The sequence below is a fragment of the Syngnathoides biaculeatus genome, chromosome 7 (genome assembly GCF_019802595.1).
Source record: "Syngnathoides biaculeatus isolate LvHL_M chromosome 7, ASM1980259v1, whole genome shotgun sequence".
Classification (NCBI taxonomy): Eukaryota; Metazoa; Chordata; class Actinopteri; order Syngnathiformes; family Syngnathidae; genus Syngnathoides; species Syngnathoides biaculeatus.
In genome coordinates this window covers 1,156,007-1,175,469 of record NC_084646.1, presented here as the reverse complement: position 1 = coordinate 1,175,469, position 19,463 = coordinate 1,156,007, and the positions used below count along the sequence as shown (strand labels likewise).

General features: G+C 41.2%; 1 protein-coding gene across 7 annotated transcripts in view; it reads right to left on the bottom strand.

The window, feature by feature from the left end:
* pomgnt1 (protein O-linked mannose N-acetylglucosaminyltransferase 1 (beta 1,2-)) overlaps nucleotides 1–19,463 on the bottom strand; it is a 170,302-nt gene that overhangs the window by 31,636 nt on the left and 119,203 nt on the right. For 6 of the 7 annotated variants that reach the window (XM_061825104.1, XM_061825101.1, XM_061825100.1 and 3 more), the window contains 5 exons: nucleotides 8,347–8,472; nucleotides 8,186–8,250; nucleotides 8,038–8,082; nucleotides 7,773–7,908; nucleotides 6,463–6,572 (listed from right to left, as the gene is read on the bottom strand). In XM_061825104.1, the coding sequence (XP_061681088.1) occupies nucleotides 6,463–6,572; nucleotides 7,773–7,908; nucleotides 8,038–8,082; nucleotides 8,186–8,250; nucleotides 8,347–8,472 (482 nt within the window). The remainder of the gene's footprint in view (nucleotides 1–6,462; nucleotides 6,573–7,772; nucleotides 7,909–8,037; nucleotides 8,083–8,185; nucleotides 8,251–8,346; nucleotides 8,473–19,463) is intronic. The other variant, XM_061825105.1, reaches the window with a different exon arrangement.

Below are 19,463 nucleotides of genomic sequence, written 5' to 3'. Positions count from 1 at the left end.
AGTCCGACTTATTGCCAGCAATACGGACCAAACTTACAGCGGTCATACAGGGACCGAACAGCTCGTATCAAGGGGTTCATACCCCATACTCCTAAAGAACCCCCCACAGGACACCCAGACGGGAATGGTCAAATGCCTTCTCCAAGTCCACAAAACGCATGTAGACGAGTTGAGCGAACTCCCATGCACTCTCGAGGATCCTGCCAAGGGTGTAGAGTCGATCCATTGTTCCACGGCTAGGATGAAATCCACATTGCTCCTCCTGAATCCGAGATTTGACTTCCCGGCAATCATCCTCTCCAGCACCCCTGAATAGACCTTACCAGGGAGGCTGAGTAGTGTGATCCCCCTATAGTTTGAACACACCCTCTGGTCCCCCTTCTTAAAAAGTGGGACCACCACCCCAGTCTGCCTATCCAGAGACACTGTCCCGGATGTCCATGCGATGTTGCAAAGGTGTGTCAACAAGGACAGCCTCACAACATCCAGAGCCTGTAGGAATTCGGGGCGAATCTTATCCACCCCTGCCACCAAGGAGCTTTTTAACCACCCTGGTAACCTCAACCCCAGAGAAAGAAGAGCCCGCCTCAGAGAACCCAGACTCAGCTTCCTTATGGGAAGGCGTGTTGGTGGAATTGAGGAGGTCTTCGAAGTATTCTTCCCACCGACTCAACATCCTGAGTTGAGGTCAGCAGTGCTCCATCCTTAGTGTACACAGTGTTGACAGTGCACTGCTTTCCCTCCTGAGATGCAGGATGGTAGACCAGAATTTCCTTGAAGCTGTCTTGATTTAGTCCTCCATGGCCTCACCGAACTCCTCTTACGCCCGGGTTTTGCCTCAGTGATTCCACTTAGCCAGCCGGTACTTATCAGCTGCCTTGGATGTCCCACAGGCCAAAAATGCCCGCTCGGACTCCTTCTTCAGCTTGACAGCATCCCCACTGTTGGTGTCCACCAACGCATTGGGGGCTTGCTGCCAGGACAGGCAGCGACCACCTTATGGCCATAACTCCGGTCGGCCGGCTCAGCAATGGAGATACAGAACATCATCCACTCGGACTCAATGTCGCCCACCTCCCCCGGAAGGTGAGGAAAGTGCTTTTGGAGGGGGGAGTTGAAATTCCTTCTGACAGGGGAATCTGTCAGCCGTTCCAAGCATACCCTTACAATACGTTTGGGCCAGCCACATCAGACTGGCATCTTCCCGCACCATCAGAGCCAACTCACCACCAGGTCCGCCCCTTTCCTCACCCGAGTGTCCAAGACATGCGGTCGCAAATCCGATTACACGACCACAAAGTTGATCATTGAACGGCGACCAAGGGTGTCCTGGTGCCAGGTGCACATGTGGACAACCTTATGTCTGAACATGGTGTTCGTCATGGACAATCCGTGATGAGCACAGAAGTCCAGTAATAGAACACCACTTGGGTTCTAATCGGCGGAATCTTCCTTGCAATCACGCCCTTCCAGGTCTCACTGTCGTTGCCCACGTGGGCATTTAAGTCCCCCAGCAGAATGATGGAGTCCCCAGAGCAATCGCTCTCCAGCACTCCCTCTAAGGACTCCAAAAAGGGTGGGTCCTCTGAACAGCTGTTTGTTGCATAGGCACTAACCAGAGTCAGGACCTGTTCCCCTACCTGCAGGCGGAGGGAGTCTACCCTCTCATCCATAGGGGGAAGCACCAATGTCCAGGCCCCAAGCCGCAGAGCAATAAGTGGTCAACAGAGGCGACTCTGACTATATCTAGTCAGAACTTTTCGACCTCATGCACCAACTCAGGCTCCTTCCCTGCCGAAAAGGTGACATTCCATTTGCCTAGAGCTCGTTTCTGTCGCAGGGGATCAGATTGCCAAGGCCCCCGCCTTTGGCCACCGCCCAGCTCACATCGCACCCGACCCCAATGGGCCCTCTCACAAGTGGTGAGCCCATTAGAAGGGGGACGCATATTACCCTTTTGGGATGTGCCCGGCTGAGCCCCATGGGTCCAGGCCTGGCCATCAGGCGCTCGCCTTCGAGCCCCAACTCCAGACGGGGGCCCCGGTAACCCGCGTCCGGGAAAGGGAAACCAAGATCCAATTTTTGCACTCGTCACAGGGGTTTTGGGAGTTGTACATTGTCTGGTCCCACACCTAGGACCTTTTTGCCATGGGTGACCCAACCAGGGGCGTGAAGCACCAGACAACTTAGCTCCTAGGATCAGCGAGACACACAAACCCCTCCACCATGATAAGGTGACGGCTCCAGGAGGGGTCTCCAGAGATGCTCCATTGGATTTAAGTCAGGCCTCTGGCTGAGGCATTTAAGAACAATCACAGAGTCATTTTGATGCCATGCCGTTTTAGCTGTCTGCTCAGGGTCATTGTCTTGTTGGAACGTGGAGTTAAGGCCCTGAAATTCTATCTTGGTGTTAGTCCTTCAGGTGTTTTACAGTGAAGAAAATGAGTATTTGAACACCCTGCTATATTGCAAGTTCTCCCACTTAGAAACCATGGAGGGGTCTGAAATTTTCATCGTAGGTGCATGTCTACTGTGCGAGAGATAATCTAAAAAGAAAAATCCAGAAATCACAATGTATGATTTTTTAATGATTTATTTGTGTGATACAGCTGCAAATAAGTATGAGAAGATCTGTCTATCAGCTAGAATTCTGACCCTCAAAGACCTGTTAGTCTGCCTTTAAAAGTCCACATCCAATCCATGTATTTTACTGAATCAAATCCGCCTATGTGAAGTGGTTAGCTGCATAAAGACAGTTGTCCACCCCATCCAATCAGTAGGACTCAAACTTGTAACATGGCCAAGACCAAAGAGCTGTTCAAAGACATCAGAGACAAAATTGTACAAATCCACACAGCTGGAAAGGGCTGTGGAGAAATTGCCAAGCAGCTTGGTGAAAAAAAGTCCATTGTTGGACTAATCATTACAAAATAGAAGACGCTAAACATGACGATCAATCTCAATCGGAATGGAGCCCAATGCAAGATATCACCTCGTGGGGTCTCAATGATCCTTAGAAAGGTGAGGAATCAGGCCAGGACTACACGACAGGACTTGGTCAATGACCTGAGAAGAGCTGGGACCACCATTTCCAAGGTGACTGTTGATAATACACTAAGAAGTCATGGTTTGAAATCATGCATGGCACGAAAGGTTCCCCTGCTTAAACCAGCGCATGGGAAGGCCCGTCTCAAGTTTGTCAATGACCATTTGGATGATACAGAGGAGTCATGGGAGAAAGGTTTGTGGTCAGATGAGACCAAAATGGAACTTTTTGGTCATAATTCCACTAACTGTTTTTGGAGGAAGACGAATGATAAGTTCCATCCCAAGAACAGCCTCCCTACTGTGAGGCATGGGGGTGGTAGCATCATGCTTTGGGGTTGTTTTTCTGCACATGGGACAGGACGACTGCACTGTATTAAGGAGAGGATGACTGCGGCCATGTACCACTCCATGATTTCTAAGTGGGAGAACTTACAATATAGCAGGGTGTTCAAATACTTATTTTCTTCACTGTATATATATTACAAATACCAATACTGATTAAACCAATAGGATGTGAGTGAGTGTCCTAACACAATAATAGCAGGTTTGCTGGTCAAGAATTTCATGACTTAATTCCCAAAGGGAAAAAACTGTTTGAATGATTCGATTTTTAAGACAGAAACAAGTTGGTTTGCGCAAACTTTGAGGCAGGATGGGAACACAAGGTCTGGGCCCGATGCTTTGTTGATCTTCCATTATTTGAAGATCTGTCTCACGTCCCCTTCATGGATGCTAAATGGTGGAAAAAGTCCAGTGAAGTTTCTACAGTCAGTTACAACTTGGGGTTTGTCTTTTATTAAGTCCACAGTCAACGCAGTTCTCCACCAGGAAATTTTAGGGAACTTCATGCTTCTCGATGCTGACTAACTTTTTGGAGAGAATGATTTTATTTTCCAGCAGCATTTGACACCTGACCAACAAGCCAAAACTTCAAATGCCCAAATAATAACAGTACTTCATTAGTCAGTAAAATTGCCTGACTTGAACAGAAACCCTGAAATGCAGGCGCGATCTGAAGGCCAATATCAAAATATATTGGACAACACCATTTAAAATGTGTCAAAGGCTGATCAACTTAATGCCACACCACCTTGATGCTGTACTTCACACAAAAGGAAGCCTGGAAAAGTAAGAAGGGGGTATTACTTTAATACACTTTTCAGAAGGCGAAAATTTCCAAGATAATTTTGTTGGTCACACTCAATATTCTAATTTTGTGTAATACTGTCAAGTGGTGCCATAATGTAAGGAAAAATATCATGTATGATTGTAAAAAACACACCTAAATTATTGATAGGTGACAGGACCAGGAAAATTTATTTCTGTTTCACATGGATCTTTTTTTTTTTTTTTTTTAAATACGCCTTTCTATTGCCTCTTATCTGAAGACAAAGATGATTGCACTTATATACATTTTTACTGAAGCAATTTCAAGTTGCTGTTATATTCTGTGCGTTTGCTACGGTTGCTGGTGATTGAATATTGTTGTGGTTTTTACGTGGAGGGGGGGAGTTGTTAATATATGCAATGATAATAAAAATAAAACTTGAAACTTGACACTCAAAGGACTTTATGTTGAGGAATTTACTCTCAGCAGACCAATTGGCAAGCAAAACATTATTCAAAGAACAACTGAATGTAATGTGGGATGTAAATATTATTACTGTGTATTTGTACACTCTGTCGTACTTTTCAGTGTAAGTTTGGAAAAGTTTTAAAACAAAAGATTATGGAGCATTGAGAGACACAGCCTTCCTGCAAAGCGAGTGTGGGGGGGGTAGAGAGCGCGAGAGAGAGAGAGAGAGAGAGAGAGAGAGAGAGGTTTTTGAAGGAACAGGTATGAGAGTCAAACTTCAGTTTTTGTTAACGTGAGACTTGGATTGATTATACTTTAGAAAAAGTTAATATCTTTACATTTGCTTTTATGACAAAATTGTACAATATACTGCCACTTGTCTTTGAAAACAAAAATTTCTTTTGGGGGACTGGAACAGATTATTGAATTTCCATTAATTTTAATTGGGAAATTAATTTTTTTTGTTTTTGTTAGATACAAGTTTTCTGAGATAAGAGCATTGCCATGAAATGAATTACTGGTGAACTCGTATCTCGAGATACCACCATAGTCTATAATAACACTAATAAAAACATGCCAACTACACGTTAGATGATCTGTCCATATTCAACTCAGTTATTGAATCAGAATCACTTTTATTGGATAAGTATGTAAATAAGGAATTTATCTTGATAGTTGGAGCTGCCCTAGTAGACATACATGTTGAGTACGGAAAAGGAAAGTCAATTGACGGCACATTTAAAAAAAAAAAATAAACTCAGTTGTGCAAAGTTGTGTCAAGGATGCAGTCAGTCTTCTAGCATTTAGAACAGTTAGAATGCCCAATTAAGCGATAGTCCAGTGCAATGACCATTGTCCACAGGTTGTCAACATTCCAAGGAGTGTTAGCAGTTTGCATGATTGTCACAGTTAAACCTTTCCCATCACAAAGCAAGTTTCACGCAAGTAAACATAAAATGCAGTTTTTTAAAGATGAAAGAATAATTTGTCTCAACAGAGTACAGAGCATTTCCCCAAAGTCTTGGATTTCTTTGGCCAAAATTGTGATGAGCCTTCATGTTCATTTTGCTCAGCAGTGGTTTTTATGGAATTCTTCCATGCAGGCAATTTTATGGTGGAGTCATGAATAGAGACCTTAACTGAGGCAAATGAGTTAGTCAGTTCTTTGGATATTGTCTTCTGTGACCTCCTGGCATTTCATCACTGCGCTGAAGGTAATTTTGGTCGGCCGGTCACTCCTGGCAAGCATCACTACTGTTCCATGTTTTCACCATTTGTGGTTAATGGCTCTCATTGCTTTTCGCTTGAGTCACAAAGCTTGAGAGATGGCTTTATAACTACTGATAGATCTCAATTGCTTTCTCATTTGCTCCGGAATGTCTTTAAATGTCAGCATGACGTCTACCTTTTGAGAATCTTTTGGTTATTTCTTGATTGAGAACAGGTGTGGCAATGTCAGGCCTGAGTGTTGCTAGGGAAACTGAACTCAAGTATGATAAACCACAGTAATGTTTTAACTGTTCACCTGGCCATATAGTTTTGGATTTTTTTCCCCGTAGTGTTTAAAACTATTTTGTGTGTAATTGTGTTGTCTTTGACTTGTATTTAAATTTGATGATGTAAAACATTTAAGTGTGATGAACATGCACAAAAATAAATGGGGAAGGGGACAAACATTTTGCAGAACATGTTGATTAGAGAAATATCCTAAATTCACATTTGTGCACCCAATTCTTGTCTTTAAATAAAATCAGTTACGATATACATTATGTTTCACATAACCATGGTAAAAAGAATGCTAATAACAGACTGCATTCTAAGATGAGCTGCTAACTTACGAGTATGGGGAGATTGGTACAGCCACCACTAGGATATGATTTTTCTTTCTAAACAGTCGCCACAAGCCTCTGTGATTTCCACGTACATCCAGGTCCCAAACATGGAGGCACTTGTGGAAAGAATAAGGAAGACATACAGTGAGAGGGTTACTTGATCTATCCACACTATTGTTTACATATATTGTGAATATCACAAGACCCTAGACAAATTGACTTTTTCTCACGCACAGTAGACGAGTACTGTAAATGTTAGCGAGGACAAGCATGATAAGATGAATAAGAAGGACAGTTGCATCTCATTATGGATCCACTCCTGAATCATTTGGGACTTTTCCACCAACTCACCCAGGAACTTCGAGTTCCTGGTAGCAAAAGGTTCCTGTGGCCTATGTTGTTTGTGTTTCCATTGCACTAATATGTTCAGGGAAGGTTAAACAAAATGGGGTGATGTTGCTTATTACTGAAACAATAGTGGATCTAAAAAAAAGCTGGTATTTCAACCTTTCATGTCCTATTTTATATCTTAGTCTAAAGTTATAGTTTTATTTATATATATATATATATATATATATATATATATATATATATATATATATATAAATATTTTTGGTGCAATTAAATCAAACCCTTTAACCAGGTGAGGAACAAGTTATGAAGTTACTCATGTTCGATGTTTCTTCAACAGCACGGTTTGATCACAAACATCTCTCGTAGTTAGCCAGCTAAGCTAAGGTGGTCTGGGCCTATAAGCACGTTTAAGTTGACATTTGTACTTTTCCAACTTCCTACTATGTACTATGTACACCTGGTCCTTGTTATATACGAAACATAAGTTTTGCCGGTCGTGTCAGTACTAACATTTGATGATTACCTCCTAAGCAAATATTTGATTACATACGTTGCTTGATGTTATCAAGCTAGGTTAGGCCAGGCCGCGCAGCTTCAACTCAAACAAATACAGCTCCAATTTGGGTACTAAGACACACATGATGATTGTAGTCCACAGGAGTTGTCACCAGAGATATCCCATGTCGAGTATTCACAACATTCAGACCAAATTCAGTAGGATTTATTTATTGTACGGTCTTGCAAGTCGGAGCCTCCTCGATTAGTTGTCACCAGGAGGACCAGAAGGCAACCCCTTCTTTTGTTCGAGACACGGAAGAAAATTTAGCTATGAGGGTATCAAGGGAAGTTCATCCAAAGGTTCATGCGGTGGGGAAGGCTCTAAAATCCAAATCCTTTTTGACAATAAGCTAATTTTTGCCAACAAAATTAACTAACAATTTTATTTTATACTTGGGCTCTACCTTAGCAAGCTCAGTCCAGGTCAAGGAGTCTGTTTCCGACTCCATCTTAATGAACATGACATACACTTTCCCCTCAGAATCTGGTAGCATAGAGTCCTCACACGGGTTCTTCGTGTGGTCCAGCACCTCTGCATCCCTGAAATCACAAATTGTGAAATACGAACTTTGACAAAGATAATATATCATCTGCAGATAAACACAAACTTTGCCAAGTTATTTGTTGAAACAAACAATATGCTCAGTTTCTCATCTTAATCTCACTCACCGAAGCAGGTTTTGGATTTCCACTTCATAGGCGTCCTTCTTTAAACTGTGATGAGTAGAAAATACTATGTTATTCTATATCATAAAACATAAAAGCTGCAAGTATTTTTTATACCGTTCATAAGCATCAGCTATTTGGCAGTACACACCTGTCCACGTTCCTCAGCTGAATGTGAGGTACTGTGTTGAACTTGTGTTTCTTGAAATATACCTCCTATGGAGAAAAAAAAAAAAAAAAAAATCCAAAGAGTACAACTCTATTAGAATTAAATTAATAAACTCCACTAATTTAAGTGATTTTGCATCTTACATGAAAATATCCATTCATGTTAAGGCCAATGATGCCAAAGTGGTAGGAGCGGGACACATCAGGTATGATACATTCTCTGCCCTTCCTCTGCTCTGGCATTCGCATCCACATGTCCCAATCCCACAGCTTCATAAGAGACACATACCATGGTCATATCAGCATTAAAACTATAACAATACCACCAAAGGTACAGCATTTACATGTCTTTTTCATATGGGCTCATATAATGGGTTTGTGGTATAAATTAAAACACATGACAGTGTGTATTTCAATCATTCATTGTGTACGTTGAAATCAAAGGTGGTTATGAATGCACTACTTTTATTCCATTTACTCAAGTAACATCTTGGATAAAATGCACTTGTCAGAGTAGTTTTAATGAAGCATATTTTTTACTTTCATTATAGCATTTATGTAAAAAAAAAAAAAAAAAGATACTTTTACTCTGTTACAATAATATACATCTATACTTCTATTGGGCTTCACGGTAAGTGAAGTGAAACTTGACAGCCGTGCATTACTTGTGTTTACCTTCCAGCTATGAAAAATAAGAGCTTTAACATGCCGCCAAGTTTTGTCAGTGCCCAAACCTGGATATTTCAGCTCGTTTCTAAATTGGGGGAAAAAAACATCTTGCCATAAATTGAAGATGTTTTATGGTCACGAGTGTAATGGTACTTACCAAAGTCTCTACTAAGATTCAGGTTACAAAAGGCCTCCCCAGACATTTTTGTAGGTACGAAGAAATTCAGGATACGAAAAGAAAAAAATGGCGCTGGATTCCACCAAATCCTGTTTTCTATCTTAGTTTGAAAGCGACGCGATAGAGCTGCTCTCCCATTGGTCACCGCAGGAGTCAGGGGGGCTAATTAGGCTATTTACATGTAAACTATGTTTCTACTTAGGAAAGTTTCACGTTACGAAACGACTTCTGGAACAGATTAATTTCGTAAGTAAAGGTAACACTGTAAAGGTAAAAAAAAAATCATGTTGTTCTCCCTGTCTCTCTTGCTCGCTCTGTCACACACACGCGCACACCCACGCACACACGAGCACCTACGCACACACACACACACGTGTGCACACGCACACACAAACATTTAATGAATAGGTTTGGTAATCAAAAAGCTTCATTTAGTTATTTTAGTGGATAAAGCAAATGTTTTTGTAAAGTGTACGTTTGTGGAGGTCTTTTTGTCCACAAAAATTTAAATGGTGGCTGGTGTGTGTGGACTCCCATCAAACATGAGTTTGCATGTGATTTGTTGCTTCTAAATGCAGTCACATGCCAGACTGTGGTGGCACAGTGGTTAACTGGTTAGCACATCCGCCTCACAGTTCTGAGGACCTGGGTTCAAATCTGGCCTCACCTCTGTGGATTTTTCATGTTCTCCTGTGTGGGTTTTCTCTCGATACTCCAGTTTCCTCTCACATTCCAGAAACATGCCTGGTAGATTAATTGAACATTAAATTTCCCGTAGGTGTGAATGTGAGTGGTTATTTATTTATGTACCCTCTGATGGCTGGCGACCATTTCAGGGTGAGCCCACCTCTATGGGTCATGGCTGGGTCTTTCAACATGACAATGACCCGAAGCACACAGCCAGAAAAAACAAGGTGTAGCTCTGTAAGAAGCATATCAAGGTTCTGGCGTGGCCGAGCCAGTCTCCAGACCTAAACTCAATAGAAAATCTTTGGAGGGTGCTGAAACTCTGTGTTTCTCAGCGACAGCCCAGAAACCTGTCTCATCTAGAGAAGATCTGTGTGGAGGAGTGGGCCAAAATCCTCTAAATAAAATTCTCTATAATTGCAAACAAAGGCTACTGTACCAAAATATTAACGTTGGTTTTCTCAGGTGTTCAAATACTTATTTGCAGCTATTTAAAAAAAAAAAAAAAAAAAAAAATCATACATTGTGATTTCTGGAATTTTCTTTTTAGATTAGCTGTTTTACAGTGGACATGCACCTACGATGAAAATTTCAGACCCTTCCATGATTTCCAAGTGGGAGAACCTGCAATTTAGCAGGGTGTTCAAATACTTATTTTCTTCACTGTATATGAGGAAACAATGGAAGACTGGAAGGACTCTAGTTTTGTGGTAGAGGACTAAATCACAGAGACATCTTCCAATTTCGATTCCAATGGAGATGGCAGTGACTGTCAACATATTGAAAGTGACTTCGAAGACATTCAGACATTTTGAGTTACCTCAAATGCTGCAGATGACAAAAAGTTCCCGTTTTTTTCATCACGTCTTTTGTCATTGTTTAGGAATTGCCAGAAAACAGCATGTGCAGCAGAAGTAAGGGAAATCAGATGCTCATTTATTGGTTCTAGGCTGTTAGTGCAAACTAAATGTGCTGCAGGGTGCAATTTCAAATGGTCTTCTCAACCTGTTTTGGGGAGAATGGGTGCAAGGAACTTACTTTTAGCTGCTGCAGTTGTGTTCTCTGGCAATACCTTTTCTAGATTGCTTGATCTGTCAGACTATCTAAAAATGTCTATTCCCTCACAATCACAACTTTATACTCTACAAAGGATGTACTTGTTTCCTGTAATGAATGAAACATGGATTTCATGCCAAATTGGTGTTTTACAGGATTGTCAGCGAGCCACTCAAGTTGTAATGCTTGGGGATGCCCGATGTGACAGCCCAGGACACACAGCAAAATACTGCACATATAGTCTGATGGATGCACACACTGGACTCATTGTGGATTTTGCGGTGTTGAATTTGGCTGATCCAAAGGTTAAAAATTAAAATGCAGAAGAGCCAATGGGTCTCAAGCAGTGTCTGCAAACGTGACGAAAAACAATATCGCTGTCAATGTATTGGCTACAGATCTTCACAGAAGTGTTAGAAAGATTATGAGGGTTGAATTCCCTGAAATTACATAATTTGATCTGTGGCATTTCAGCAAAACAATTGTAGAGAAAATTAACAGTGCTTGTAAGAGAAACAAACTGCTTGCTCCACTTGTGGCTTGGTTGTGTTCAATCAAAAACCATTTTTGGTGGTGTGCAACGTCATGCGAGGGTAATTATTGAAGGAAAAGTGGGAAACCATCCTCTGCCATGCTGCTGATGTTCATGCATGGAATGACAAAAGGTTATTCCATGTATGTGAACATCCAGTCCTTGATGTAAATGACCACAACAAGCAGTGGTCAAAAACAAAAACAAAACAGGCCGATTTAAAATACTGTGCCCTGTATTGCCACTCTGGGGAGTTGGAGGTTTACCAATCTTTGAATACATAGGCAGAATTTCTCCTATGATGGAATGGTTGCCAGAACCCAGCTGGCTGCAATTGACCACAATTATGGATCAGGGCGATTGCAGGGTCAAACAAAAGATGATCAGCCAAGATACAAATTTCTTGTCCCGAAGTCCTTCACCAATGACAAAAAATGGGTGGCTAAACCTGTCACAATAACCAAGGACCACCCATATCGTGAACACCTGAGGGATTTTGTCCGAATGAGGACATATGGAATAGAAAAATCTCATGTAAACCTCCCAGAGGTGAGCAAAAATGTCTATGATACTGAAAGACCAGAAAATAGTGCAGTCATGAATGCCACCCTCAGAAATTCTCAGTTCTAAACTAGTTGTTGATCCAAAAAAAGACACTTGTTTTCAGACACGTTAACATTTATGAATACAACTAGAAAGTGTTACAGCATGTTGCATATGTTTTGCTCTCTTGTTTAAAGGTACTAGAATTTAGGAAAGCACTGGTACTCGTATATTAAATCATAGTTCAATGTCCAATTCTAGTTTGGGTAAATATTTTCATTTTTATCTGCCTCTCTGAAGCCAGTGTATGTTCCACTAGGTTCTGGATAAGTTTCTGTTATTTTGGTCACAATGCATGAGGGGATAACCTTCCTCACACCTTTACCCAGTCTTCTGTGGCACCACCAAGTAAACTGTCTGCGCACTGCCAGTCTGGAAGTTCAATGTCCAATTCTAGTTGGGGTAAAAATTTTCATTTTTATCTCCTTCTCTGAAGTCAGTGTATGTTCCACTAGGTTGTGGATAGGTTTCTCTTATTTTGGTCACAATGCATGAGGGGATAACCTTCCTCACACTTTTTCCCAGTCTTCTGTGGCACCACCAAGTAAACTGTCTGTGCACTGCCAGTCTGGAAGTTCTGAAAAAACTTTGTAATTGTACATGTTAATATTTTATATTGGGTAATAGTATGTGAGTTAAAAAAATATAACTTTTTGGCTCTCAATTTTATTTTACTTTCTCAAAATACAGTGTTTCATGTTGTGGAGCCATAAAAGTTATCTGAAATGGGATAGTTCCAAGTAGACAACAGAAATTTTTCCCATCTCCCGGAGAGGGGTTGCATCAGGAAGGTCATCCAGCGTAAAAAGAGTACCAAACAAATACGAGTGTTCACTTGAGATGACACGCTGTGGTCACCCCTAATAGGACATGGCAAAAGAACCACCATTTAAGGCCTACCTTTCACTGATGGGTTCTACTAGAGTTGGCTTCTTCACATCCTTCATCGCCACGAGTGCTCTCCTCAATGCAAGCTTCCAGAGAACAATGTCATGAAACTCGGTATGGAGGGAAATGCAATCCAGGTCCTCAGCAAATATCTTTCCTTCCAGTTCCTCAAGTTCCCGACAACACAGATTAACCAAAGGATTGTCCATGGCTGCGCATCGGTCGCATTTGCACCATTGATCGGCTGGCTGGCCTAAACGCACTCCAAAATAAATAATATGGATGAATGGTGTGTCCTGTGCGTCAGCTTCCGCGTCATTCCTGTCCGAAGAACCATCCGAAAATTCTACATTATTTACAGCCACAGGTTCAAATGGGTATGGAAGTATTCCTCTGTCTTCTCGAGCAACGGAATTGAAATTGTATCGACACGGCTTTTCCTGGAAGAACTTGGCAAAGCATTCGTCACTCCCAAGATCCTTGAGATGAGCCAGGACAGCGCGATCCCCAGCAGGTGCAGCTGCAAGGTCAAGCTGAAGCCACCTGCAATTAATCCAGTGGATACCCGTGCAAAGAAATGAAAAAGACGCCACGTCTGTCCCTCCTGACACGATAGTAAAACAAACACCTGTTGTGTGAAATGTAAGCATTAAATTTTCAGAAAGCACACAGTTATAGTGTTCATCATGTGAAGAACATTGAAAAAGCTGAACATTGAAAATCTGACAAAACAGGTAAGCAACACTTACTGGAGAAATGGCTGCACTGGTCAGACATATGGGAACATTTGACAATAATGGAGAACAATGGACTTCATATACTGAGAGGTTTGAATACTTTGAACAAATAAGGGTGTATATAAAATCACTATGTACCAAAGCCACCAGTCATTGCAGAAAGGCACAATTTGCAGAAAAGAGTTGTGAATTTGGGCTGGTACTAAGTGATATTGTACAATACTGGTGTGTGGTCTCCATAGTGAAGCAATTCAAAGAAGATTGTTGACAGAAACTAACCTATGACTGGAGAAGAATCAGAATCAGCTGTATTTGGCCAAGTGTGTAAAAAAACACCCAAGGAATTTTTCTCCGGGAGACGGTGCTGCCCCGTTGGCTTCTGGTTTCCAAACTGGTGACAACAATTGAAGAGACTGACCTGCAAGACCATTCAACAACTAAATCCTGCTGAATTTGGACCGAATGTTGTGAGCACTGGACGTGGGATGCTCCTGTTGACGACCTCAGTGGACTAAAATCATCATCTGTATAATTTTAGTACCCAAATTGGAGCAGTTTGATTTCGTGTTGAAGCTGCGCAGCCTAGCCTAGCCTCGCTCTGGAAAATCAAGCAACATTTGTAATCAAATATTTGCTGAGGAGGTAAACATTCAAGAGTGAGTACCTGCACGACCTGCAAAATTTACGTTTCGTTTACAACAAGGACAGTGAGGACTTACTTACTTACTTATACCAATTTAAACGGGTCTATAGTCGCAGACCGCCTTAGCTTTGCTGGCTAACAACGATTAGCATTTGTGACCAAACAGTGCTGTTGAAGAAGCATCGAACGCGTTTAACTTCATAACGTAAACGACCTAAACAACGGGTACAACAAGAGACGCGAGGACTTATCAGAAATTTAACAAGTCTTATGTTAGTACCAAAATACGAGCCGTATTGTTCCCGTTGAAGCTGCTCGGCCCAAGTTTAGCATAGCGCGCTAAGCACTTTACCTAAACCCTTAAATCCACATATCCTTTTAATCGTTATATCCATTATATTTTCACACAGGTAGGTAACATAGATTAAGTAGTATGTAAATTGTGCATTTTGTGTGTTGACTTTTTATATTTGATGCTTTTATCCGACTTTAACTTTAATATAGACTAAGTAGTGTGTGAATTGTGCATCTTATGTGCTGACTTTGTTTATTTGATTGCTTGTTTTTGTCTAGCTGCAGCCCGTTGGGCTGTAGCCCTTTCTAGCCATGTAGAGTTGTACAATTTTGTCTCTGATGTCTTTGGACAGCTCTTTGGTCTTGGCCATGTTACAAGTTAGAGTCTTACTGATTGTATGGGGTGGACAGATGTCTTTATGCAGCTAACAACCTCACATAGGCACATCTGATTCAGGATAATGCATGAAGTGGAGGTGTACTTTTAAAGGCAGACTAACAGGTCTTTGGGGGTCAGAATTCTAGCTGATAGAGAGGTGTTCAAATACTTATTTGCAGCTGTATCACACAAATCATTAAAAAAATCATACAGTGTGATTTCTGGATTTTTCTTTCGAGATTCTCTCTCTCACAGTGGACATGCACCTACGATGAAAATTTCAGACCTCTCGATGATTTCCAAGTGGGAGAACTTGCAATATAGCAGGGTGTTTAAATACTTATTTTATTCACTTTACATGTGTATATCATGTTGTCCAAGATGGCAAAAACTTCAACTTCGGCATTAAATATGGATCCTTTATGCCAAGTGTCTCTAATTTTTTCACGTACCGTCCTTCATTATCACCTTCGTAATGTTTAACGGTATTGGACAAAACTATGGGTGTCGTGCTAGAAGACATTTTTGTTTCATCTCAACGGAATTAACTAGCAACAATGCTATGTGTGACCGGCAATATGGTGAAGTAAACAAAAATCATGTGATTTTATGATGTAGGTGCACGAGTTCTATAGTGTTTGGAGTCAAGAAATGTCATCAGTATCTCTTAAGCAGGAAATTCATACTACTTTCTGACCATTGACCACTTACCTCTCTTATTCAGTCTAATAGGGGCATTCCATCACTTGCAGCCAGCCGTATTCAGCAATGGGCTCTGCTGTTGTCTGCCCATTAGTATTTCATCAAGTATTGGAAGTCAGAACAGCATTGAAATGTTGACGGACTCTCTAGGACCCAAGCTGAGCCTTGCAGGCTGAGGTCAAAGTCACCCCAGTCACTTCTGTTCATGTGAAGAAATATACCTGCACTGATCCTATTTTGCTGGAGGTTGTTGATATCACTCGAGGAAGGATGATATCCACTTTCAAACCGTATTTGGTGCGATGAGATGAACTTTCAGTTCAAAATGTATGCGTTTTAATAGGGGTAACCTCATTATTTCACCACTGCTTAAAGAGACAAGGCTTGCTGAGCTTCATGTGGGACATTATGGAATGGCGCAAATGAAAGAAATGGCCTGAAGTTATTTTTGGTGGCCATGGCCTAGATGCAGCCATAGAGGAGAAAAATAGGTCATCCACTGACTGCTAAAAAGGGAGAAAACTTCAATAACTGGCTTCCTCTCATCTGTGGAGCTAGCCTGATGAACCGTGGCAAAGAGTTCACATCGACTTTACAGGACCATCTGAAAACTGGATGTTCTTAGTGATAGTTGATGCTCATAGTAAACGGCCAGCCGTAGGTGTAGCACCTCTGCAGAAAAACTATTGGAAATCTCGGGTCTATTTTCAGCCGATTTGGTCTACATCAAAAACTTGTTAGTGACAATGGCCCAAAGCTACTGTCAGAGGAGTTCACAAATTTCATGGAAGAAAATGGTATTCAGAACATAACATACGCGTCTTATCATCTTGCTACAAATGGGTTAGCAGAAAGATGTGTAAAAACTATGAAGCGCTCAAAACCTCACCAAGTTCACAGTACTTCAACTGACACCTCAGTTCTTTCCTGTTGTCTTACAGGAACACCCCACATGCTACAACAAAGGTGTCTCTATGTTGAAGAAAATGCTCTGCACTCGACTTAATCTCCTAAGACCTAAAAAGAAAAAAGACATTGTGCACCTTCCACAGAAAGCTCAAGTTGAAAACCGCTCTAGGGCAAAGCTATGATCATTCAGAGCCGACGATAAGATGCTTGCCAGAAACTACACCAGTGGCGTTAAGTGGACACCTGTGACACTAATGAGAAAAACAAGTCGTGTCATACACTGTAGAAAGTGGTGATCAATTCATTTGGAGGAAGCATGTTGGTCAATTACTGCCTATTTCAGGACCAGTGGAGGACTTTCCCCTTCAAAAGAGTTGCTGACTGACTTGGCTGTATGTTGCACTTACCCCAGGAGAACCCGGCACCTTTGCAGTGTCGTGTCCAACCCATTCCATTTGGGGGGAGAATAATTGCCCATGTTCAGTCCAGATTTTGGTACTCTACCCTCTCTGTAGTTACAACAAATTTGGTTGACATGAAATGTTTATTTAAAAAAAATATATATTGTTTTAGGTTGTCAAAGACATTACATTTCAACACTGTGTAAAATGTTTGCTTCATTATGACTCTCTTGAAAATAAGGGGGAAGGGATGTGTTGTGTATTGTTGTTGTGTTGTCCCCTTTTAAGGATGCTGTGATCCCCGCTGGGATATGTACATGGTGATGTCATTAAGCAGTAACAAGTTGAGTAAAATAAAGAGAATACATTCTCCGGTGCAATGGCTGCCAGTCTCCCATATGTTCATTGATTTGTATACTCTTATAGACAAGAATATAACAATAGCCTATACCAACAGTCCTGAAAAAGAAAAACTACTGGTGTACAGAGTAATTTACATCGAACAGGTTGACCATTGGGGATCAACAGATGTTGATGAAAGAAATGTGAGAGTTGTGAAGAAATATTCAAAGATGACAACATGAATGTAACTTCCACAGTGAAGGAGTGAAGGTATCACAATTCACTCTTTGTATAAGACCTTGACAGAGGAAATATACAGCCCCTACCAAAAGATACAAACGACTCATCAGCAAAAAAAAAAAATAAATCGTAAGGCCAGACTGGATTTTGCAAAGTACTACAGCGATGATACACAAAATTTATGAACAGATGATATCAAGATTAACTGCTACCAAAGGCCACATAATATCAAATAAGTAAAGTTTGTCTTAGGATCCAAAACACACAAGCATATCTGAAAAGCATGGTGGAGGTACAGATATATGTGCCACAAAATTACAATACTGAGGGAAAGTTTATTTCAATGTTTCAAAAAGTGAAACGCTCGTTATATTAACAAACTGACATATCTCCGCAACTTCTCAGACGATCTCTTGCTTACACCTTTGAATCTATTTTTGTTTTTACAGTGCCCTGAAAAATATAGTCATCCCTTTCCTGATTTCTGATTATTTTTTTGGGTAGGGTGGGGTTTGGGATATTTCAAATCATTACATGGAAAAATATGAAGTGCTGTGGCAAAGAAGAAAGGTTTCAAATCATCAAACCAATTTTAAAATCACTCAGAGATAACCCAAGGAAATACAAAATCCAGTTTTCAAACGACAATTCAATTTATTAAGTCACAAAAAGAAATCCCAACCTTTCTGATCTTCTATGAAAAAGTAATTGCCCCCTTGAGTCTAATAACATTTTGTGCCACCCTTGGGAGCAATTACTGAAATCAAGCGTTTGCAAAATAACTGGTGATGAGTATTTCACATTACTATGGCAGAATTTTGCCCCACTCTTCTTTGCATAATTTTTCAACTCAGTCATATTGGTGGGTTTTCTGGGATGAACTGCCAGGTTAAGGTCAGTTGGTTTTAAATCTGGACCTTGACTGGAATACTCCAAAACCTTAATTGTTTTTTGGAGCCATTCAGAGGTGGACTTGCTGGTGTGTTTCAGATCGTTATCCTGCTGCATGATCCAAAAGTGCTTGAGTTTCAGGGTATACACTTATTGCTGGATGTACTCCTTCAGGATTTTCTGGTACACGGCAGAATTTGTTGTCCCATCAACCACAACCAGTTGTCCTGATCCTGAGACAGTAAAGCAGCCCAAAACCACGACACTGCCACCACCATGCTTCACTGTTGGGATAATGTTCCTTTTATCAAATGCTGTGCCATTTTTATGCCAGATATAATGGGCCGCAAGACCTTAAAAAAAGTTACATATCTGACCTGTCAATCCACAGAATGTTTCTCCAAAAGTCTTGAGGATCATCAAGATGTTTTTTGGCAAATATGAGATGACCCTTTGTATTCTTTGTTGACAGCAGGGGTTTTTGACTGGGAACCCTCCCATGGATGTCATTTTTGACCATTGTCTTCGTTGGATAAATTGGATTAATTGTACATAAATTTATCTCATATTTACTCTCATCTTGCTTTTAATGCTTGACGCGATACTTCATGTAAACAATGTAATGTAACGTAACAAAGAGAGGAAAATTTGCATGCCATGGCAACACCAGACAGTGAAGCAACAGACAACATAAAGACTGTGACGCTCTTGAAACGGGCACATTCCATGGGAGGGTGAGGACGTCACATGGTGGGAAGGCGGGGATGTCACAGGGGTGCATTGGGAATATTCTGCACTCTACACTTGTCAGTAGGAGACGTTCCAAGACTCACATTTGCTTTGTTTGTCCCGGTTGCTTAGTTTATTGAGTCATGTTTGCTCTGTTTATCACGTTTGCTGTGTTTTTTACGTTGCGGACTGCCCTAAGGAAATAAGGAGGAGGATTCGTAGAGGAGATCGTAACGGTACACATTCCCGTCATTCTCCTTGCTCGCAAATGTTCCTTGCTTGAATATTGTACTTTAAATGCCAAAGGTTGCGTAAACCTGACAGTCTTTCTTATTGTAGATTCATGAATAATAACCTTAACTGAGGGCAGAAAGGCCTGCA